The sequence below is a fragment of the Mchenga conophoros genome, linkage group LG6, assembly GCF_057382185.1.
Source record: "Mchenga conophoros isolate Kocher_MC1m ecotype Shallow Benthic linkage group LG6, M_conophoros_male_GT1.1, whole genome shotgun sequence".
Classification (NCBI taxonomy): Eukaryota; Metazoa; Chordata; class Actinopteri; order Cichliformes; family Cichlidae; genus Mchenga; species Mchenga conophoros.
The window spans coordinates 23,267,846-23,292,809 of record NC_140531.1 but is presented as its reverse complement, the minus strand read 5'-3'; the positions used below and the strand labels follow the sequence as shown (position 1 = coordinate 23,292,809).

Here is a 24,964-nt window from a genome sequence, read left to right as displayed (position 1 = left end):
AACTGCCTTTATAAGGTCATGCCACAGCAACTCAATTGGTTTCAGGTCAGGACTTTGACTAGGCCGCTCCAAAGGTTTTTAACTGTTGGTATGACGTTAGTTTTCTGAAAAGCTGGAAAAACGTTGCCTCGTCTGATGAGTTTGAGGTTCTGCTGTGACATTCAGATGGTAGGGTCAGAATCTGGTGTTTATTTTTATTTATTTATTTTTCGCCTGTTCCGTTTGGTTCTTTTGCCATCAGAATTATTGTCTAAAAGTAAAGAAAGATGCCCAACAGATTTACTTTCCCAAATTTGATTCATCCTTGCTTTTATTGTTTATTTTATTTTCGCTTGCTACACACGGGACAGATATGACTGGGGGAAAGAAAAGGGAGAAAGAAAGTGGGAAAGAAAAACAGTGGGGAAGAGGAACGGTGATAAAGGGCAAAAAACAAAAACCAACAAAACAAACAGACAAAAAATACATATATCAATCACCTGGATCACCTGTTGAGAAAGAGAAAAAAAGCAAAAAAAACCAGCAATCATCGCGATGATCTATGTGAATACTAAATATTGAATATTATTGTGCCACACGTTGGATGGACAGCGCACAGTGTGCTTTGAGGTAGGAGCCAAAAAGGGTGTAGTTTGTGTGTGTGAGCACCTGTGTGTACACCTGTGAGCATGGACGCGCTGGTTTTTAAAAGGTTCCTTCATGTAATGATCTGCTAGAGGGTGTGGGGAGCCACAGCCCCGTCCTCCAGGGCATGAAGCAGGTATGGAGGAGATCCAAGCCCCAGACATCCAGAGACCCTCAGCGCACAAGAGACCAAGGAAGACCAACGGAGGGGCAACCGTGCCGGAGCACTGTTTAAATTCCACAGCCTACCTGAGAATTGTTGCTGACTGTGCCCATCCCTCCATGGACACAGTGTACCGATCCTCTGATGGCTGTATCTAACATGGGAACACGTCATGTCACAAAGCTCAGAAGCTCTCAAACTGTTTATAAACAAGAAAATGAGCTGTCTGTACTCAAATAGGCTTGTCGGTCACCAGATATCAGTCCAATAAAGCATCTTTGAGATGTACTGGAATAGGAAATTTAGATTACAGATGTGCAGCCTACAAATCTGCAACAAATGTGTTATTCTATCATGTCAACATGGGCCAAAATCCCTGAAGCTGGTCTGGCTGTGCCTGCTGTTATTATGCTGTATGGTGTGTTTTGTTTTTTTCATTAATCCCCTTCTATCCCATAAAACACCACATGCACTTCACTATTAAAGCCACTAGATGGGGATGTTGCTCCATAAACCATAAACGGTAAAACGAACATACAACCAAGAGATGCACACACTAAAGATGTGGTTGTGAAGCTGAAATATGATGTCTTATTTTACAAGTTTATGCTGTAGAGGTGGCCTAGAAAGCAGATAAACTACCAAAGGTGACAAAAGTACAGACATTTTGCACGTTGTGTTAAAAAACACCCAATACTCAAGAAATCGTCAGAAAGTACAGTCTCTGAAATCAATCAAATTAAGAAAGTAAAAAGTAGCTTCCTGAAAGACAATTCTACCATTACCTTTAAATCCAACCTCTCCTTTTTCTCTCCTCTTTTCTTACGCCTTTCTCCATCTCTGAGTGAAGTTAGCTCACACTTTTTTCCCTCCATGGAGCTTTAGCTAGCAACACACTGCCACAAACTGCACAGGAACAGTTTGTGTGTTCGCTGATTATTTTTCGAGCTGATAGAAACGTTATGTTGTGTAGAAACATCACTGCCTTTCTGCTCATTCCTCTTCTGTAGCGCTAGTTAGATGCTGTCTACAACATACAGACAGCCGCACTCGCCTCGGCACACTTTAACCCGCACAAACGCCATTAATGATAGTGCTAAACCTAAAGTAATGAAAATGTAAGAAGCAGAAAATACAGATATTTGTGTTAAACTGTAGGAAGTAAAAGTAAAAAGTTGTCAGAAAAATAAATACTCAAGTAAAGTACAGATATTTGAAAATTCTACTTAGGTACAGTATTTATACTTCGTTCCTGTACTTAAGTATTTATTCTTCGTTACTTCCCACCTATATAAACTGCACATTTAATCCATGAGATTTTAAAAACTTTTTCATTATTAGACTGGGTAACAATAAAAAACAACCTTTCCTTATTTTTTGTGTGTCTTTGTTGATAAGAAAAAGAAACCTTCCTGGGTTTTTTTTTTTAATTCCACCTTTTCCAAAGACAACCATCAGACCCTTTCATAAACAAAAAAACAAAAAACAAAGCATCACACATGTTAGCCAAGGTGGTTAGTAAGAGAAAACTTTTTTCTTAGGATGATAAATCACATTATTCTCAGTTACTTGCTAATGCTACACATATCTGTGCATGTGTGCAATAACACACAGATGACAACTGATCTCAGAGCAGTGAAAACAGAGCCAGCAGCAGCTCAGCTACCACTCTGATTTCCTGTCAAATTTCCATTGAAGTCCAGATGTTTATCCAAAATGTGCATGTGCAAATAACCAGGATCAGCTGGTGGCCCCTCACCTTGCTCAACTCAAGCCTTGGTTAATGTGAAACAGACACACCCATAAAGAAATGACAATGCCAGAGACAGTGACAATAGAAACCTGCTCCTGAAGACAATATTCAACTGTGGCCACAAGATGGAACTAATTTACTGGGTGGTTGCAAACAGGCAACAGAGAGAGATGCACACAGAGAAAGAGATCATGTTTGCTTTGGTAGATTTTAAATTATATCTATTTTTCGATTTCACAGGACAAGCACAGCCTGCTTTGCTTACCCAGAACACCACAGTAAATTACAATACTTGCAGTGAAGTAATTACACTCTTCACAGGATAAGAACCACAAAGTGCTTCACAATAATATAAAACAGATATACACAAAACAGCACAATCGAAGATACAGCAAAAATCTAGTTAAAAGCCAGTCTAAATAAATGAGTCTTAAGCTGATGTTTAAAAGAATAAATGCAATGAAGGCAAAGAATTCCACAACCTGGGGGCTACAACTCTAAAAGATCTCCTCTGGTCTTAAAATGTGTTTGTGGGAGTACCAACAGCCTTTGATTAGGTTGTTACAAATATGCATCTAATCAAAACACAGAGAATATATTACTGCCACCAATATGTTTAGCTTTTAACTAAAAAACAAACGTATCTATAATATTCATATCCAAATCATTTGTTTCTTTTGAATATATATTTATGGTAAATTCAATGTCAGCATAATGCACTATGGAATTTGAAAATGGATCTGCAGAGAAAGAGCATTCAGAGATATGGAGTCATGAAAAAGTTTGCGACTGCTGCTACACAAACAATGACAGCATGCATCTGAAATTTCAGTTGTGTAAAATCAGTGGGTTTAAAGGAGGTGGTGGAGATAAACAAGAATGTGTTATGTCCAAAGAAAATAAGAATTTGAAACAAGACAAACTGGCACACAGTTTCTTGGCATAATCTAGATCCAGATACCATGCTGGGTCAAGAGGGAGGACATTTTTGCCTATTGCAAAGGTATTGGGATAAGGCTGCTTGCATTTGTTTTGTTTTTTTCCCCACTTTTAGAAAATCTGATGAGTGCAAGGCTTCGGATGGGCAAAAGGCTTCAGCGTACATTTTCAAGACAAAGATTGCAAATCCCGTCAAACATCCACCAAAGAATTTGTGTTCCCTTTTGTACATGGTAACTATGAATTCAATGAAAATAAAATGAAATAAAATATACTGCACTCACCCATCAGTGCTGTCAACTATTCTCAGTCACGGTCTGGAGAAACCATTCTGAGCACTAGAGGGCAGCAGAGACTAAAGCCGCTTTCTGATCGATCTGCTACAGCATGACATGATGCAGTCAAGCTGTGAGCTGGAATGACTATTAAAAAGTAAAAGCTTTTCACCACTTGACATCCACTGTTTATATTTTTTTAATTGAATTATGATAAAGGATTTTGTATAAAATTGTTCCAAATCCACACAGCAAATTCAAAAGTGTTAAATTTTTTGGTGTTAATAGTCTCCTTGCAAAAGTAGAGTTAATTTTACTCTAAGCAGAGTCACATTCTTTTAATGTAACTCTGAGGTGTAAAATGATAGTAGTTAAAATCGAGTGTTAAAAATGAGTGTTTCTCTGTCAAATCTGGAGGTGTTAAAATGGAAACATTAACTCTTGACCTCTTAACTCTGAACTCCTAGAGGGGCTATGACACCAACAGAGTAAATTCACAGACTCCGCCCCCAGCACGGCTCCAATCGAAGCTGAAGTGAAGCCGTTTCAGAACATTTTGCTCTACATATTTGAGTTGTTTGCCATGCTTGGTAAGTCATTTTTTTCAAAGATTGTTTCAATTGTTATTAGCTTTTACTTCTGTGGCTCTTTGAAGTTGAGACAAAGCTGTGTGAAAGGCATTAGCCATGTTGCTCGGTGATAGCATAATATTCTGTTTTAGCTAGCTGAAAGGTATTGTTTGCGGGCAAATACCACAGCCTTGAAAAAAAGCTTGCATGTGAATTTTCAGTCAAACTTTTGGTCAAATACACCTAAAACAATGTCTAGAATGTGAAATGTTGGTGTAATGGTGCTACTTGAAGCCTGAAAACGATCGCCCATTAAAAAAACCGAGCAAACAGCAGTAGCTGACGTCCTGACTGGGTTCTACGTTAGCATTTAGATCCCTCCAGAGTTTTGTGCACACGGTTTAGGTAAAAATTAAAAAGGTTGAGGTTTTACATTTAGTTCAGTATTACCTGTTGCCTGTGTCCTTGTCTTTTGGGAAAATACTTTACACAAGTAATGGCTCAAAGAGGATTCCTTTTTTTTTTTTTTTACTGTGCTGCAATTGTTTACTGGATTATTTGTGCCATTAATTAGTGTCAACTAATTTTTATTCAATCTCCACACAGGATATGCTTGTGAAGATGGAATATGGGGGAGAGCAGAAGTGCGTTGAAGTTCCACAAAGGGATGAATGAAGGACATGCATATTGTATTGAAGAAATAAGTGATGAGAATGCTGTTATTTGCATTTACCAGCTCACCTATGTCAGACCTTTTGATAAACACAATTCTAATGAAAGTGAGAACATGTATACTGTTACATCTTTCAGAAAATGTTTTGAAATTGTGGTGCACAGTTCAGAATAAATGTTTTTCAAAAACCATTGCATCTTTTTAGTAAATGTTTATTTCCAAAAGAAATTTCTAGAAGTTCAGAACAGTAAAATTCCCGCTTTTTAGAATGAATTAGAAGATAACTCTTACGTAGTTAAACTAAAATACTCTTTGAGAGTTAATATATAAACTCTTAACACCAAGTGTTAAATTATCAACTCCAGACAGATTTGGTGTTTAACACTAAATCAGAGTTAACGTACCAACTCTCCAAAAAGAGTTAAATTAACACTCTCTGGTGTGGACCCATATAGACACTTTAATAGTGTTGAAATCAAATCCGACAGTGTTAATTTGGACATGCTGGATTTGCTGTGCAGATGCTTATTTAACAGCTGGGCCAACACATTACATAGAAATGATCTTCATGCACTGAACCAAATTTTATAAACATAAATCACTAGCTTCAGTCTTAACATATTTTCTATGTCCAAACACAGAATAAGATTTCAACCCCAGTGGTTACAGAGACATCTTGATCAAAACTGGAGGAGAGAGAGATTTTTATCTGATCTGTAAAACCTTCAAACAATGATGACAGCAAGATGAGAAAGCATTGTTCTTCACACTCACAACACTGCTGCACAGTAATGCTTCATGCACATTTGGTTAATTAATTTTTACAGCTCCTTTTGGAGCTTTTGGTGCAACGAAGTGTGTCTCTCACAATTATGCTACTTGTTATTTGTACTGATATGTACATAAGAAAGAAAGAAAGAAAGAAAGGGACATTTTTGGTGCTCTCCAGAGTGTACCAAACCAGGTGTACCAGGTTTTATTCTTACAATCTTCCCTGAAACTGGCTGCTGGAAAGTAATTAGGGTGCTGTGTCCCTCATGTCTTGAGATCTTCCATTTCCTCTGTGCCTTTTGAATATAACACTTATTACCTCCTCACAACAAGCTCTTTAGAGCCTCATACTGGGTGCTGAATAATGCTTTCTGCGAACGCCTGGTTTCCAAGATTTAGTTGAAGAACTCTGTTGTTATCTGCTCCTGTTTTCTGGGATTTACTTTAATGATTAGAATATGCTCTTACCCAAAAGGTTGTCAACACAATTAGCACCGACAAACAACCACAATAGCTGCATCAAATAGAGATCTGTTCTTGTGAGTGTCTCACTGAATCTGATTATCATTGGACTAAACTAAACTAAAATAATTTAAATATGAATGCTGTGTTGGAGGCAAAAAAAAATGCATTCTTGAGGATTTTTCCTGTTCAAGAGATCTGAGTCTGCCTCTTCTTTAAACGCTTTCAAAGGAGCTTCATCTTAAAAAATGTTTTAGTACAACTTTGGTAAGCCGCACTGCTGGGTTGTCAGAGAATTACGGCTGCCGTAGTAGGAGCTTCGCGGAATACTCTGGGTCCAAAATGCCGTCCATTTCAGGTCCCAAAGTCAAACGAACACAGAGTTAAAAACGGTCTAAATTCTTTAATCTTTAATAAAATCATCATCGTTGCTGCTTTACCAGGTGTAATAATTAAGTTTAACGTCCAGGCATCCATGAAAACAGAAGTTATTAAATTTAACGGAGTTAGAAGTTAGCAGGAAGTTAAGCTCGCTACTTTCCACCTAAACATGACATACCATGTTCTGACTGAGAGATTTTTGAAACTAACTAAAACGTACAGCTCTGCTACCACTTCCGACATAAATGAAGACAGAAAACTAAACAGCAGTGGTGTTTGTATGGTTACTGAAGTTGGACTACCTGGAATATAATGTTGTGCTACGCGATTCCTAGCCACACAGCTATGTTAGCATAACATTAGCACAGTGAAGCTGGAGGATGAACGCCAACTTTTTTTCCCACTCGATAAAGGCAAGGCAAGGCAAGTTTATTTGTATAGCACAATTCAACAACAAGGTGATTCAAAGTGCTTTACAGAGACATTAGAAACAAGAACAAATAAAAAGCATGATTTAAAATTGATTAAAACAAGCAAATAAACTAACTAACTAATTAACAAACAAACAAACAAACAACAGTATATAAAATCAAAACAGATAAAATCAGAACAGTAGATAAAATCAGTAGTTAAATGTAAGTTTTGACATTTAAGCTTAAAGTGTGGATTTGGTGCTTTATTCAAATGCAGCTGAGAACAGGTGAGTCTTCAACCTGGATTTAAATAAACTGAGTGTTTCAGCTGATCTGAGGCTTTCTGGGAGTTTGTTCCAGATATAAGGAGCATAAAAGCTGAATGCAGCTTCTCCGTGTCTGGTTCTGACTCTGGGAACTGATAAAAGACCGGATCCAGATGACCTGAGGGATCTGGATGGTTCATACTGGGTCAGGAGGTCATTGATGTATTTTGGTCCTAAACCATTCAGAGCTTTATAGGCCAGCATCAGAACTTTAAAGTCTATCCTCTGACGGACAGGCAGCCAGTGTAAGGACCTCAGAGCTGGACTGATGTGGTCCACTTTTTTGGTCTTAGTGAGGACTCGAGCAGCAGAGTTCTGAATGAGCTGTAGTTGTCTGACTGATTTTTTTTAGGTAGACCTGTAAAGATGCTGTTACAGTAATCAAGCCTACTAAAGATGAATGCATGGACTAGTTTTTCCAGGTCCTGTTGAGACATCAGATCTTTTATCCTTGATATATTCTTGAGGTGATAGTAAGCTGACTTTGTTATTGTCTTAATGTGTTTTTCTAAGTTTAGGTCTGCATCCATCACTACACCCAAATTTCTCGCCTGGTTTGTGGTTTTTAGATGTATAGATTGAAGTTCTCTGGTGACCTGTAATCGTTTTTCTTTGGCGCCAAAGACTATTACCTCAGTTTTGTTTTTGTTTAGCTGGAGAAAATTGTGGCACAACCAGTCATTGATTTCCTCAATGCATTTACCAAGAGCCTGTACAGGGCCTCGGTCTCCTGGTGACATTGTGATATATATTTGTGTGTCATCTGCATAGCTGTGATAGTTTATTTTGTTGTTCTTTATAATCTGTGCCAGTGGGAGCATGTAGATGTTAAACAGAAGGGGTCCCAAGATGGAACCTTGGGGAACTCCACATGTGATACTTGTCTGCTCAGATGTGAAGTTACCTATTGATACAAAGTATTTCCTGTTTTCTACGTATGTTTTGAACCAGTTTAGTACAGTTCCTGAAAGACCTGTCCAGTTCTCCAGTCGTTTGAGTAATATGTTGTGGTCAACTGTATCAAATGCTGCACTGAGATCCAGTAAAACTAGGACTGACATTTTTCCACTGTCTGTATTCAGACATATGTCATTAAACACTTTGGTCAGAGCGGTTTCAGTGCTGTGGTTCTGTCTAAAACCTGACTGGAAGGCATCGTAGCAATTATTCTGTTTTAAGAAGTAACTGAGCTGTTGAGAAACTGCTTTTTCAATGATCTTACTTAAAAACGGGAGATTTGAGATCGGCCTGTAGTTGTTCATTTGTGTCTTGTCAAGATTGTCCTTTTTCAGTATAGGTTTGATTACAGCAGTTTTTAGTGATTCTGGAAACACACCTGATAATAAAGAAAAGTTGACGATCTGTAACAGGTCTGACTCTAAAGTCTTTGAGACCTTTTTGAAAAAACTTGTTGGCAGGACATCTAAACAGCAGGAGGAGTTGTTCAGTTGACCTAAGATGTCCTCCAGGTCTTTGCTGTTAATAGGTTGAAACTGTTTCATGGTGTTTAAACAGTTTTTTGGTGGACACAGTACATATCCTGGATCTGCTGTTGATGTACCAATTGCTTGTCTAATTTTTTGGATTTTTTCAGTGAAGAATTTGGCAAAGTCATTGCAGGCCATGGTCGAATGAAGTTCAGCTGCCACTGACACAGGGGGGTTTGTTAGCCTGTCAACTGTAGAAAATAAGACCCGAGCATTATGGCTGTTTTTAGTGATGATGTCAGAGAAGTAGGACCTCCTTGCATTCCTCAGTTGTAAATTATAATTGTGAAGTTTCTCTTTATAAATGTCATAATGAACCTGGAGGTTTGTTTTTCTCCATCTGCGCTCAGCTTTCCTACACTCTCTTTTTTCATTTTTCACCAGTGTGGAGTTTCTCCATGGAGACTTTTTCCCTTCCAGAGATAACCTTCACCTTAATGGGAGCAATAGTGTCCATTACATTTAACATGTTAGCATTGAAGCTATTGACGAGCTCATTGACTGACCCTCTGGACAGGTCAGGTGTTAATGGGAAGACCTGGTTAAAAATTGCACTACTGTGTTCAGTTATACACCGTTTTGTGATCACTGTTGTTGATATATTTGTGTGGGCTGAGATTTTACTTTCAAAGAAAACACAGTAATGATCAGACAGGCCCACATCAGACACAGTAACCTTTGAAATGCTCAGGCCTTTGGAGATCAGTAGGTCAAGAGTGTGTCCTCTATTATGTGTGGCCTCTGTTACATGCTGAGTCAGCCCAAAGTTGCCCAGAGTGTTACTCAGGTCTTTAGTCCCTTTGTCCTGAGGGTCGTCCACATGAATGTTAAAATCCCCAGCAATAATTACACAGTCAAAATCAACACAGATCACAGACAGCAGTTCACTGAGGTCATTAAAAAAGTCTGTGCAGTATTTGGGAGGCCTGTAAACATTAAGAAACACAACTTTGGATGGAGCCTTCAGCTGTAAAGCCACATATTCAAAAGACTGAAAACTTCCAGGAGATAGCTGCTTACATTGAAATGATTCATTAAATAAGACAGCAACCCCTCCTCCTCTCCTGCTCGCCCTGACCTCACTGATAAAACTGTAGTTAGGAGGGGTCGTCTCGATGAGAACAGCTCCACTGTTACTTTGGTCCAACCAAGTTTCAGTTAAAAACATAAAATCAAGGCTGTGCTCAGTGATTAAATCATTAATTAAAAATGTTTTCCCAGCTAGAGATCTAATGTTTAATAAAGCCAACTTAAGTGTTAATAAAGGTTAACGTGAGGGATTCTGGTGGTCAGGGACAAATGCAATCGCATAGCAGGATGCTATACACGGGGCAAACTTCAGTCAGGAGAACAACTGAGATTATTCATCCACAATACGAGGTTAGTTATTAATATACTGCAACAACATGGGAATAGAGCAGCTGCGAGAGAATTCAACATTAATGTATCAATGTTACGGAAGTGGAGGAAGCGCAGTTTTTGGCTTTCCCCATATTTCAAAAGTGCTTCATCTCTTTGCTATGACTGTGAGCATAATTTGCAGATGATAATGGTTGTAGCCACTGCGATGCTTTCGACCAAAACAGGCGCAGCTTGATGACATCATCAACATTCGCTATCGTGATAGAGCGGTATAGTCAAAATCTCTATCGTATATCGTTTCTATCGCAAAACCCTAGTTAATAGACCTCTCTGCATTGAATCGTACCTGTTATTAATCTCTGTCTCTCTTCCACATCATGTCTTTATCCCGTTTTCCTTCTCTCACACCAACCGGTAGCAGCAGAGGGCCGCCCCTCCCTGAGTCCTGAGTAACCGCACATAGCAGCTATAGCATCACACCTAGCATCGGCAGTACCATCTGTAGCTTAGAACATTAAACACTTATTGTACTTACTAGGGGTGCAACGATATTCGTATCGATATTGAACCGTTCGATACAGTGCTTTCGGTTCGGTACGCATATGTATCGAACAATACAACATTTGTAATTTATTTTATCAACTTTCCTTCTGACGATGCTGTCTGTGTTGAGCGCTCAGTGAATCTGCGTTCGACTACTCCGCCTAGGCTGCACTGTCGAGCGCAGATCCACTGAGCGCTCAACACAGACAGCATAGTCAGAAGGAAGAGCGCAGGGCAAGCTAGCAAGACAGAAGTTAAGCTCTCCAGATCTGGCGTTTGGAATTATTTTGGTTTTCATGTGACGTATGACCCTGAAGGTAAGCGAGTCATGGACTAAAGTAAAACAGTATGTTGGATGTGCCGTGCAATGCTCAATTACATGGGTGGGAGCTAGTGTGTTAGCGCAGTTAGCTCGTTAACGTGTTGGCCGTCTAGCCCCATGCACGGGGCGATCGGCGGTAGCTCGTTAACGGAGATTTGCCGTGTTGTGGCGTTAAGGTCATTTCAACGAGATTAACCTGAAATCACTAGTGGGAACACAACGAATATGACTGCACATTTACGCCGACATCATCCTAGTGCAAAGACAAAAACAACAAGCATGCTACTAACTTTAGCCGAGTCATTTAGACAGCTGTTAGCACATGATTCTCCTTATGCTGCTGAGAATATAGCCCGGAAGAAGCGGATAGTATAGCTTTTATTTTGGAAAGAGACATTTCTCTGTAATAAACTCTCTTTTCCAAAGATGAGTGATTCCTCAATCAGATACAGGGCTTGCAATATCGCTAGCCCGACGTCCTGGGGCTAGCGATTTTTTTCAGTCGGGCTACCAAAATCTATCTCTTCCCTGCCTGTCGGGCTATTGTAGGAAGAAAAATATATGTCAATGCTTTTGCATTCTTTCAGAAATGTAGCTGGGTAATTATGTCATTGGCATCGGTGAGCCACTGTCAATATGTGACATATTGAAATCGCGTTTGAATTTGCGCTTGTTTTTTTGCTTTCACTTTGCCATCGCGCGAACTGTGTATAGAGAGCGACAGCACTGATCTGTGAGTGATGAAAATTTGTGCACCAATTCCTCTGACATCGTCTTATTAATCGTTAGCTCACTATGCAAACATGACAAGTGAAATCTCCCGCAGCTTAAACATGTGAGAGGTTGATCGCGCAGAGAATCGCTGAGCTTATGTGAGTGCGTGTGTAAAAGCAGGAGGATATATATTTCATTTCTTCTGAGCCAAATAAGACAGGTCAGGGTGAAGAAGTGACAGCCAAAGAAAAGCTTACCACAAAACGGAGAAGTTATGACAAATCAGACTACAAGGCAAAAAGAAAGTGCAGCTTCATGGTTTCATGGACAAAAGAATTTCTGTGGCTGCAATATGACGAGCTAAATAACCAGGGCTGCACATAAGTGGTCCGCAGGTGCGCATTCGCTGTCAAAATAAAAAACGCGCACAAGGGTTAGGGTTAAATTTAAAAACTGTACTTTTGAGTTAAAATATATATTTATAATTTTAATAAATGACAAATTAAAAAGGCATGAACATTTTTTTTGTATCGAAAAAATATCGAACCGTGACACCAAAGTATCGAACCGAACCGAACCGTGAATTTTGTGTATCGTTGCACCCCTAGTACTTACTGTAAGGAACAACAAGATAAGTAAAACAACACACTACATTCTCACAGTTCCCGATTGTATTGGTGTTTTGTTTATTTTTTTTCAAATGTTTCTGAGCTTAATCGGCGGGAAAAATACATTGTCTAAACTTAACAGGTAGCTAACGAAAGCGAGTGACTCACCGGGACAAATAACTCCAACACAAGTAACTCGACACACGTTATTCCCTTTGTGGTCAGAGTTCGGGGCCTAATAAAAGAGTAGCTTATTAGCATTGATATGTAAAAAAAACAAAAACAATTTGGTCTCATTATCTAGTTTGCAGCACTGCATACTTTGTTGAAAAAACACTTGACCGCCATTATTGCGAAGCTCTCATAGGAAGAGACAGCCAATGCTTCCTGCGCACAAGACGCAAGGTCGTAACGCAGCAAGACTGCATCAAAGCGCCCCCTTGTGACAATAATAGGCAATCGTTTTAGATGACAAGAGGGGAATTTGCAATCCTGGGCACTCCTGCCACGCAGCTGGCACGCGAAGGGTTAACTGATGGCACGACACCCAGTGAATTAATCTGAGAAGGTGTATTAAAAAATTAATGGCCGTGCCAGCGGAGCACATCGCAAATTAACTCGCGTAGACACATTAGTTGTACTGCTTCTTAATGACGGTATCTAAACTAACAACCCCATGTACCAGATTCAACTTGTAGTTGGCTAAAAATAACGTAGCCTACCAGTGAGAGGGACTTTGCTAGCTGGTAGTTTTTTCAAGCGATGTTGAAATTTCCACATTCCGACACTTCAAGGGCTTCAGGAGCTCTCCGCTCAGCGCAGCATCAGCACCGCGGAAATACACGGATACATCCGTAGACTCGAGCAGAATTCACAATGCGTTTTCGGGGCTTTTAGGTGTATGGACCAATGTTTTCTTTTATGATCAAACCAGAAAGCTTTAATGAGCAAGTGGATTTGGGTATGGAATCTGGCTGGACACAGATGACATTGAAATGCAGCTGACTGAACTGAAAAGGTTGACTCTGTGGGGGTCAAAGTTTGCAGAACTACGAACACAGCTGGAATCCATAGGTGTGCCTGTTCATGGAGCTTGCATTTTCACCTGCTGGACATCACTACCTGACAAGTTTAACTGTCTTCAGAACATTGCAGAGGCCTTATTGACAGTATTTGGCTCTACATATCCCTGTGAGCAGATTTTCTCTCACACGAAGAGTGTCCTCAGGTAGCCGTCTGCATGCTGGACACTCGGAGACCTATGTCTCTTATCATTGTTTTGAGGAGACCATAAATGGCATTTGCATTTTCTGTTGTACAGTTCATTTGCTGTTATGGAGTTCTTGTTCTTAATAAAAAGTGTCTTTTTTTTTTTCAAAATAGCTGATCTGTTCTATGCCAACATCTGCGAAAAAAATATAATTCTATAAAGGTGGTCTATATAGTGTGTATGCCCATATGACTGAAGAAGAATTAGTTGAAATCTTTATTTCTTTATTTAAATCTTTATTTCAAATCTTTATTATTAGTTTATTCTTGGACTCAGCAGTAAAAACAGATCAACAAGTGTCATGAAGATCTAAGTCTTAGTAGACCTAGTATGGACTCGTGTTGCTCTGTTTTTTATCAAAAGGATAAACTTGTTATTATAATTTAACCAATACTTCCTAAAATGGCATCAAAATCCTTCCAGTCCTGATGTCGAGCACTCTTTTTCACTACTGTGTTGTTGTTGTTGTTGTTGTTGTTGTTGTTGTTGTTTATAGACTCTAAGAGCAGGATGGCTAAAAGAAAGGCCAGTCCTGAAAAGAAGACCCCCGTAAAAAGAGGGAGGGTCACTGAGCAGGCTGCTCCTTCCACCAGCTCAGATACACACCAGGTCAAAGCAGTGAAGCGTAAGGCCCAGCAAGATGGAGCGGGCACAACCAGTGCACCGAAGAAGATTAAACTTGCTGAGCCTACGAATGGAGACAGGGAGCAAGCGTCTTCCTCCGTGGACACTGGTAAAGGTAGGCTAATTAGTTGAGTGAGGGGTAGATTAAGTGCACAGCTGGTTGCTCGGTTTAAGATATTAGTGTTTGGGAGATACTTTTCTGTTGTACAGTTCATTTGCTGTTATGGAGTTCTTGTTACTGATAAAAAAAAAAGTGTATTTTTTGTTTCAAAATAGCTGATCTGCTCTATGCCAACATCTGCGAACAAATATAATTCTATAAAGTTGGTCTATATAGTGTGTAACTGTTGATATAGAGCATAGGTGTCAAACTCTGGCCCACGGGCCAAATTTGGCCCGCAGACTAATTACATTTGGCCCGCGAAGCCATACCAAATTACTATCAGAGCTGGCCTACTGGTATTATACAGCTAATATATATATTGTCTAGTATTAGGCTTTGCTTGTTCCATATTCAGTTTTTCAGCAAAACGTTTTTGAGTCTATAAGAAAAGATTCATTCTTATATCTGGAGCAATAAATATATTTCAATAAATATTACTGTTAGCCCGCGACTTTGTTCCAGTTTTGAATTTTGGCCCACTGTGTATTTGAGTTTGACACCCCTGATATAGAGCGTTATTTAATTTATTGCTAATGCAATCATATGGCACGTTGACTTCTAAGGAAATTTTAGATGGCACTTATCATCAGAAAGGTTGCTGACTCCTGGGTTAGACCTTCATATTAATTTTTTTTTAAAACTTTTTTAAGAACGCATTTTAACATTGGACTCAAAAATAAATAAATCCCCCGCTAACAAAAAAGGCTCTTCAAGTGCCAAATTGCTTTATATTTCTTCACTTAAATATACGGCCGCAAGTAGGGCTGACATGGGCCCCAGGTTTGATGTGTTCTGCCGTAAACTGGACAAACCAACATAAGGATGGAAGCCACTGTGGGACTTTTTCAGTAAGTTGAGCATGTGTTTTATAAGTTAATCAGTAAATTAACACCAATAGCTAGTTAACCCATAGATATTCACACAAATGAATAGCTATGGGAAAGGTGATACAACCTCAAAAACGTGGTTGTCTCTAGATTTAAAAAGAGAAATAAGGTCCAGTAGTTACACTATATAAAAAAATAAATGCACAATTTAAAAAACAAAATTTATAGGTAGGTATATCGACTTCTCATTAAATTATATGAATTATTATGGCTTTGTCTGCCATAGTGTTTTTCTTTAAACTACTTAGGAACACTTTTACTGGCAGTCGGTGATGTCACTGAAAGGCAAGGTTCTGTTGCCATAGTCTCCTGAGTTTATTTTGAAAGCTAACTTACGGAACTCGCTTAAACAGCTTAGGAAAAACAAGCGCACACATTTGAAGAAGTATTCCCTCATCACGGTGACATTTTCACTTTTAAACGGTCTCAAAAATTAACATGAAAAAGGAAACGAGAAAAAATACAAATTCAGGAGAAAAGAAAGATCCAGGAGATCAAAGTAAGTAAACAAATACATCAAATCTGGGTAAAATCCCTCAAATAACAGAATCTACTTTTCTAAAAATGTTGACAGTCTGTGTATAAAATGAAACATTTGAATCCTACCCATATGGAAAAGATATATATAAATCTTATAAAGTTTGTATCTGTCTTGTGTGAAACTTGTATGTTTTGGATACTTACTAAAACAATATATGAAAGTAATGAGAAAGTGGCCACTTTCATGAGTAAATCATATAAGCCTGATATGATTCACTGCATGAAGTAGGCCACATCTTACGCAAGTCTTTTATAAATTTGTACCATTTCTTTTCCATATGGGTATGTTTGACTGAAAATAGCATAATTACAACACGTCTAATCAAAGAAAGGTTAATGGGGCACTTTGTCTTTTGGTAAAATAATGTGACAAGTTTATTCTTGGACTCAGCAGTAAAAACAGATCAACAAGTGTCATGAAGATCTAAGTCTTAGTAGACCTAGTATGGACTCGTGTTGCTCTGTTTTTTATCAAAAGGATAAACTTGTTATTATAATTTAACCAATACTTCCTAAAATGGCATCAAAATCCTTCCAGTCCTGATGTCGAGCACTCTTTTTCACTACTGTGTTGTTGTTGTTGTTGTTGTTTATAGACTCTAAGAGCAGGATGGCTAAAAGAAAGGCCAGTCCTGAAAAGAAGACCCCCGTAAAAAGAGGGAGGGTCACTGAGCAGGCTGCTCCTTCCACCAGCTCAGATACACACCAGGTCAAAGCAGTGAAGCGTAAGGCCCAGCAAGATGGAGCGGGCACAACCAGTGCACCGAAGAAGATTAAACTTGCTGAGCCTACGAGTGAAGACAGGGAGCAAGCGTCTTCCTCCGTGGACACTGGTAAAGGTAGGCTAATTAGTTGAGTGAGGGGTAGATTAAGTGCACAGCTGGTTGCTCGGTTTAAGATATTAGTGTTTGGGAGATATTTTTCTGTTGTACAGTTCATTTGCTGTTATGGAGTTCTTGTTACTGATGAAAAAAAAGTGTATTTTTTGTTTCAAAATAGCTGATCTGCTCTATGCCAACATCTGCGAACAAATATAATTCTATAAAGTTGGTCTATATAGTGTGTAACTGTTGATATAGAGCGTTATTAAATTTATTGCTAATGCAATCATATGGCACGTTGACTTCTAAGGAAATTTTAGATGGCACTTATCATCAGAAAGGTTGCTGACTCCTGGGTTAGACCTTCATATTAATTTTTTTTTTAAACTTTTTTAAGAACGCATTTTAACATTGGACTCAAAAATAAATAAATCCCCCGCTAACAAAAAAGGCTCTTCAAGTGCCAAATTGCTTTATATTTCTTCACTTAAATATACGGCCGCAAGTAGGGCTGACATGGGCCCCAGGTTTGATGTGTTCTGCCGTAAACTGGACAAACCAACATAAGGATGGAAGCCACTGTGGGACTTTTTCAGTAAGTTGAGCATGTGTTTTATAAGTTAATCAGTAAATTAACACCAATAGCTAGTTAACCCATAGCTATTCACACAAATGAATAGCTATGAGAAAGGTGATACAACCTCAAAAACGTGGTTGTCTCTAGATTTAAAAAGAGAAATAAGGTCCAGTAGTTACACTATATAAAAAAATAAATGCACAATTTAAAAAACAAAATTTATAGGTAGGTATATCGACTTCTCATTAAATTATATGAATTATTATGGCTTTGTCTGCCATAGTGTTTTTCTTTAAACTACTTAGGAGCACTTTTACTGGCAGTCGGTGATGTCACTGAAAGGCAAGGTTCTGATGCCATAGTCTCCTGAGTAGGGATGGGTACCGGTGTCCGGTGCCATGATGGCACCGGTTCTGACATAAACGGTAGTAACCAGACCGAAAAGCAGCGCACATTTCGGTGCTTTATTTCGGTGCTTTTTTTTCCTGAGCTGTGATAAACTTCTAGCCAATCATTTTACGTTTCCGAGGATAGTAGGCGGGTCCAGGTACGTGCGTTCTTTTAGAGCAGAGCTACAGATTAAAAATGTCCAAGGCGAAGCGGTCAAAAGTCTGGCTGTACTTCACAGCAATATATGCAAACTCAGCAGCAACAAGTGCTTTAAGCTGATACTGTGATACTGTCAAAGGAGGTAACACCTCGAATCCGACGAAACACCTAGCGACGCATAGCGTTTTTTTTAAAGCCGAGAAATGCGCCGTATTTGATAGCTTGCTGCGAGACCTCACACCGAGCACATCTACTGCGGGTGGGTTGCCTGTTATGCAACATCCCCCAAAAACACGAAGAGGAGAGTCCTGGCCCCTAGCCCTGCCAGTGTAGCAGAAATGATGACGGATGATGATGCAGCAGCAGCCGTTCTTCTCCGCGTGAGTAGCTTAATGTTGTTCGTGTGTAATTTACGTTGAGTAGGCTAACCACGTTATTACATTAATGCATGTAAGGTGAACTAGCAAACATCATCATAGCTACATGCAGCTGTCCTCTTGTTTGATGGCAGATACTCGCTTCACCCTGGCCAAAAAGGCTAAAAAGACCAAAGAAAAAGTGGAAAACAGTTAAACATGAGAGGTTTAGGACAAAGTTTGTGTTTTTTCCATTGTTTAAGCACTGCTTCCAGCCAAGAGTGATGCCATATATGCCCCATAGCTGCAGAAAAGGCTAACATTGTTATCTTTTTACAAAAAACAGCTGAACATGAGAGGTTTTTGGACCAATTTTGTGCTCTCCATTCTTTAAGCACCGGTTTGAGCACCGGCACCGTTTCAAAAGTACCGGTTTGGCACCGGTATCGGATAAAACCGAAACGATACCCATCCCTACTCCTGAGTTTATTTTGAAAGCTCACTTACGGAACTCGCTTAAACAGCTTAGGAAAGACAAGCGCACACATTTGAAGAAGTATTCCCTCATCACGGTGACATTTTCCATTTTACAAGGTCTCAAAAATTAACATGAAAAAGGAAACGAGAAAAAATACAAATTCAGGAGAAAAGAAAGATCCAGGAGATCAAAGTAAGTAAACAAATACATCAAATCTGGGTAAAATCCCTCAAATAACAGAATCTACTTTTCTAAAAATGTTGACAGTCTGTGTATAAAATGAAACATTTGAATCCTACCCATATGGAAAAGATATATATAAATCTTATAAAGTTTGTATCTGTCTTGTGTGAAACTTGTATGTTTTGGATACTTACTAAAACAATATATGAAAGTAATGAGAAAGTGGCCACTTTCATGAGTAAATCATATAAGCCTGATATGATTCACTGTATGAAGTAGGCCACATCTTATGCAAGTCTTTTATAAATTTGTACCATTTCTTTTCCATATGGGTATGTTTGACTGAAAACAACATAATTACAACACGTCTAATCAAAGAAAGGTTAATGGGGCACTTTGTCTTTTGGTAAAATAATGTGACAAGTTTATTCTTGGACTCAGCAGTAAAAACAGATCAACAAGTGTCATGAAGATCTAAGTCTTAGTAGACCTAGTATGGACTCGTGTTGCTCTGTTTTTATCAAAAGGATAAACTTGTTATTATAATTTAACCAATACTTCCTAAAATGGCATCAAAATCCTTCCAGTCCTGATGTCGAGCACTCTTTTTCACTACTGTGTTGTTGTTGTTGTTTATAGACTCTAAGAGCAGGATGGCTAAAAGAAAGGCCAGTCCTGAAAAGAAGACCCCCGTAAAAAGAAGGAGGGTCACTGAGCAGGCTGCTCCTTCCACCAGCTCAGATACACACCAGGTCAAAGCAGTGAAGCGTAAGGCCCAGCAAGATGGAGCGGGCACAACCAGTGCACCGAAGAAGATTAAACTTGCTGAGCCTACGAGTGAAGACAGGGAGCAAGCGTCTTCCTCCGTGGACACTGGTAAAGGTAGGCTAATTAGTTGAGTGAGGGGTAGATTAAGTGCACAGCTGGTTGCTCGGTTTAAGATATTAGTGTTTGGGAGATATTTGTGTGTATGATTTAATACGCTGATGTGCTTTTGGTGTTTTCCACATCTGCAGACTGCAGTCAAAACACAAAGGGGTGCACAAAAAATGGCAGAAACAAGTCTGCGGGAGACAGCAAAGAGTCACCCAAGAAAAAGAAAAAGGACAAAACCAAAAACGTCGTCCAAAATCCAGCAGCCGACCAGCAACGTAAGTAGCAAGCAGCTTGGCTTTTATACTCAGGTGAAGAGCAAAATGAACATTTAGGGTACAGCAGAGAGTAATTTGTGTCACAGCTGTAGTAAAACAACATTTGGGTCTTTTCAGGGGAATACCAAGCCAGATATGTGCAGGAGCACCATCTAGGAAATGGCGGCTGTGGAGCAGTGTTTGCTGGCTACAGGATAACAGATCATTTCCCAGTAAGTGTTCAGATGGTGGGAGTAAGACAGGCAGTAATGCAGATAACGGATAATATCGTCAGCTGAGCATTAAAGGTGCCGTTTTACACCTTTAATGATGTCATACTGAGGAAATGCTCACCAATGCTCTGTGTCTTTTAGGTAGCCATCAAACACGTTCCCAAGAACAGAATCCCCATCAAAGTGACGGTAAGTGTGCAACACATGAACTGTTTTTACATTCCTGGACTGAGTGCAGCGTTCACCTGTGAAACATCTGTTCCTCATCATCCACTTTGTTGTAATATATCAGGATGAAAACGGGAAGGAAGTCTCAGTGGAAGTGGCCATTTTGCTGAAGCTTGCAGCTGAAGCAGATGGATCAGTGGGAACGTCGGCTCCTGTGTCTCTGTTGGACTGGTTTGACTTTGGCACAGAGCTGATCCTGGTGCAGGAGAGACCTGTCCCCGCGGTGGACCTGTTTGAATACATAAGAGAAAATGGAGGATGTTTACCAGAAGGAAAGGCCAAGGTAAGTTGACTGGAAGAGCCTTAGACTGTACAGCACTGAAAGCACAGAGTATCAGAGAAGCATCAACCTGTTGACTCATTACTGTCTTTTTCATCTTTTCCAGGTCATTCTGAAGCAACTGGTTGATGCAGCAAAGGACCTGGAAGAGAAAGACATCTTTCACCGGGACATCAAGAGTGAGAACATTCTGATTGAGACTGGCTCAGATGTGCCTCGAGTTCGTATCATTGACTTTGGCCTGAGCTGCTTTGCTACGGAGCAATCGCAGTTCTGCTTCTTCTATGGTAACATATTCAGCTCCTGCTCTTCACAGATGTAGCAATTTGTGCCTTTTGTTTTAGAAGAAATTGTAATTGTGTCTGTTTATTAGGTACACCTATCCACAGCCCTCCCGAATGTTACTGGGGCAAAAAATACAGGCCTGGACCCACCACGGTGTGGCAAATGGGAGTGGTGCTGTACGAAGCGCTTCATGTGGGGGACTTTAATATCATGACGTTCATTGAAAACGAACTGAAATTCAACGAGCATCTGTCCCCACGTAAGAAAACATCACACTTCAAGATTCACTGATGGCTTGGATCACTGGAACTATCATCTTCATCTTTTCTCTCCTTTCTTTCTTTCCAGACTGCCGGAATTTCCTGGATGCGTGTTTAACCGATGTCCCGGAGAAGCGCCCAACGCTGGGGGACCTCCAGCGTCACCCCTGGCTCAGATAAACCCATCTCTCACACACACACATTTCATATATTATCATATAAGTGTGATACGTGACCTAACTTTCTTTTTTTGTCTTTCTTTCATTTTTTTGGTTTTTTTTAACAGGAAAAGGTTGTTTTTTGGTTTTTTTGGCCAATTCTAAATTTTGCTATCCTGAAATTCCTGTAACCCCCCCAGCCATCCCAGGAAAGGGGATCTCTCTTTGAATTGGCTTTCCCGAGGTTTCTTCCCATCATTCTGGCCCCCCGGGGAGTTTTTCCTCGTCTTCATAGAGAGCTTGGGCTGGGTCAGGAGCTTCATCAAAATTGGCCTTATTTGATTAGGTTAATGTAATAAAATTACGTTGATGTAATCAAAATTAGTAAAAATCAAAAGATTTAACTTAAACTTCCATTAAAACTTGTTTAACTCAACTTTGCTGAGAATACTCTTTCATTACCATGTCAAGGATTGTTTTTTACTCATGATGCATTTTGACAAGTAAGAAAACTGAAAACTCAATCAGGTTAAAGTATGCACAACGAAAGTCACACTGTCACTGCTCTGAAGACTTGCATCTGTTGCCCTAACCTCTAATGCGTCTCAACAGATTTCCTGGATCTAACAGAGGTTGCAACAGTTTTTCCTTCCCACTGTTGCTGATTGTTTGCTCATAGTGGGCTCTCTGATTGGTGGGATTCATTTTCTAATAGTATAGGGTCTCTGCCTTCCAATGTAAAGTGCCTCTAGACAACAGATGTGACTTGTTGCTATAGTTAAGGTTGAATTGAATCATTAATGTCCATTCAGTAGTGAAAATTTTATATTTCTTAATAGGGGTGGGTTTTGATGATCGATTTATCGATTAAAATCGATTCTGGCTTGGATAACGTGATATCGATTCATTAAAACCTGAATCGATTTTTAAATAGAAATTTATTTTGCCCGAAACGCCAGAATCTCAGGTTAAACCTCACAAAATTTCTACAACCACCAAACCGCTAAAACAGTAAATGAGAGCAGGTACACGGATTCTGCACAAAGATGTAAACACAAAACGCGGACCCGACGGATCAGAATCACTGAGATGTGGCTTTCTCACCCGCCGGCACGTACGCTTAGCTGTGTCTCTAATCAAACCTCTGTAACTTTGCTCTGCTTCACTTCGTTTTTGACTGCACAATATTTTTAATGTCATCTGCTATAAAAACCCAGACCAAGTCTCGCAAGCGTCAGCTTTCTTTTTATAGATATAAAAATATAGATATGTACTGATAAGTGATCAGAATTATAATATTTCTGACTGTCTGAGGCAAAATTTCCCTGATTCAAATCGAATCGAAACAAATCAAATCGTGGATCGAATCGATTCGGGACCTTGTGAATCGGAATCGAATCGATTCTAGAAATCAGTGACGATACCCAGCCATATTTCTTAATATCCATCTATACTCAATGTGAATTCCATAAATTTAATAGAGCTGTTTGACTGATCACCTAATGTGTGACAAAAGAATCCACTGTGATGCTAATGACCGTCTGCGCTCTCTTACCTGTCTGTAAAAGTTGGCCTTGTCTCTCTCACTCTGCCTTCTCTCACTCGTTTCCCAGTCCAGTCACGCCTCTCTCCTCTGTTGCAGAAGTTCCAGCCTGTGCTCTTCCTGTGTTCCACATGCCCGACTGTTTCTCTGCCCCCTGGTTTCCCACGTCACCTGTGCAGAGTTTCTGTTAATGACCGTGCTCCTGTTTAAGTTGATTCCTCTCATGAATAAATCTTGTAAATATTTCAAGTGATTGAGTCTGCTCTTAGGTCCAACTGCACTCTCATTTCCAGTTTGTGACATGGGCTTTTCTTTCTTTCCTTTGCATTATTGTCAGGTCTTTACCTTTCAATATAAAGTGCATAGGAGGCAAACGTTGTTGTGATGTTGGCGCTACATTAATAAAAGTGACTTGAAATTGAATAAGTGCAAGAAGACACAGCTGAGCTCAATCTAAATAATAGAGCAATTGAAAATAAAACTAAAGGCAAAGTACAAGAGACAAAAAACTGAAAACAGAAACTGAACTAATTACACACAGAGACAAGAGACTAACACTCAACTAGTCATAGAAACACAGGGGAGGTTACAGCTAATCAAAACACACCGAAATATCAAATTCAAAGAATTCTTCCCCTCAACCACAACCGCTCACAGCAGATGGCTGCCCCTCTCTGAGCAAGACATGTCCGTCAATGCACATATTAAACAAATATGTAGGACTGCTTTCTTCCATTTGGGCAACATCTCTAAAATTAGAAATATCCTGTCTCAGAGTGACGCTGAACTAGTTCATGCATTTATTACTTCTAGGCTGGACTACTGTAATTCATTACTATCGGGAAGTCCTAGAAACTCCCTGAAAAGCCTTCAGTTATCCAAAATGCTGCAGCAAGAGTCCTAACAGGGACTAGAAAGAGAGAGCAGATTTCTCCTGTATTGGCTTCCCTGCATTGGCTCCCTGTTAAATCTAGAATTGAATTCAAAATCCTGCTCCTCACATTCAAGGTCTTAAATAATCAGCCCTTATCTTATCTTAATGACCTTGTAGTGCCATATCACCCTATTAGAGCACTTTGCTCTCGCACTCCAGGCCTACTTGTTGTTCTTAGAGTATTTAAAAGTAGAATGGGAGGCAGAGCCTTCAGTTTTCAGGCCCCTCTTCTGTGGAACCAGCTTCCAGTTTGGATTCGGGAGACAGACACTATCTCTACTTTTAAGATTAGGCTTAAAACTTTCCTTTTTGCTAAAGCATATAGTTAGGGCTGGACCAGGTGACCCTGAATCCTCCCTTGGTTATGCTGCAATAGACATAGGCTGCTGGGGATTCCCATGATGCATTGAGTTTTTCCTTTCTAGTCACCTTTCTCACTCACTATGTGTTAATGTGATATAATTTGAAGCATGCGCGGTAACGATATATATCGTGATATATTCTTTTCCACAACGTATTTTCCACGCTATAAAGCACACTTAAAATCCTTTCATTTTCTCAAAAATCGAGAGTGCGCCTTATGTATGAATTCTGGTTGTGCTTACTGACCTCGAACCGATTTGGGCGTGCAGAGATCTGTTAAATTAATGTAGTTTACAGTGATTGGAATATCTATGCTACACCTCTGTGTTTGCATTTTGCAACAGCATGTAGACAATTTTTAAAATGCAGGGCGAGTCGCCGTTTTGCCTTTTTTTTTTTTTTCCAGGAAATGGTAGTAAATAGACAAAATATTCTGTCTGCACACAGACCAGACTGCAGGTCTGTAGCTTCTAATATCGTAATACTTGCCAATTTTCATGCATTGTGCAGAAGAGGGACTCAAAGTCGAAACCACTGTTCCTGTCTTACGTTTGAAGTAGTCACAGAGGACAAGTACTTCTACAATGTTAGTACTTATAGTAATTGCAGGTAAGGCTTTGATTTCTGGATCTTTTATAGCATCCTGTAACGTTCATGAACACTATGCTAAATGCAGCATGCTCACATGATGGAGTCTGGAGTATGGCTTAGCACTGG

At 39.6% G+C, this 24,964-nt stretch overlaps 1 protein-coding gene across 3 annotated transcripts; it reads left to right on the top strand.

The window, feature by feature from the left end:
• Positions 1-10,101: 10,101 nt before the first annotated feature.
• Positions 10,102-23,178, top strand: LOC146572613 (serine/threonine-protein kinase pim-2-like). Of its 3 annotated transcripts, XM_085276846.1 has the most exons (11): positions 10,102-10,216; positions 14,152-14,394; positions 16,466-16,708; positions 19,473-19,715; positions 19,850-19,984; positions 20,102-20,196; positions 20,338-20,385; positions 20,489-20,707; positions 20,811-20,991; positions 21,078-21,248; positions 21,338-23,178. In XM_085276846.1, exons 2-11 carry the CDS (start codon positions 14,166-14,168, stop codon positions 21,427-21,429), a joined length of 1,656 nt encoding a protein of 551 aa, XP_085132972.1. In that variant the 5' UTR covers positions 10,102-10,216; positions 14,152-14,165; the 3' UTR covers positions 21,430-23,178. The 3 variants fall into 3 exon arrangements, with proteins under 3 accessions (XP_085132972.1, XP_085132973.1, XP_085132974.1); XM_085276847.1 differs by lacking the exons at positions 10,102-10,216; positions 14,152-14,394 and adding an exon at positions 15,673-15,828; XM_085276848.1 differs by lacking the exons at positions 10,102-10,216; positions 14,152-14,394; positions 16,466-16,708 and adding an exon at positions 18,753-18,842.
• The last annotated feature ends 1,786 nt before the right edge of the window (positions 23,179-24,964 follow it).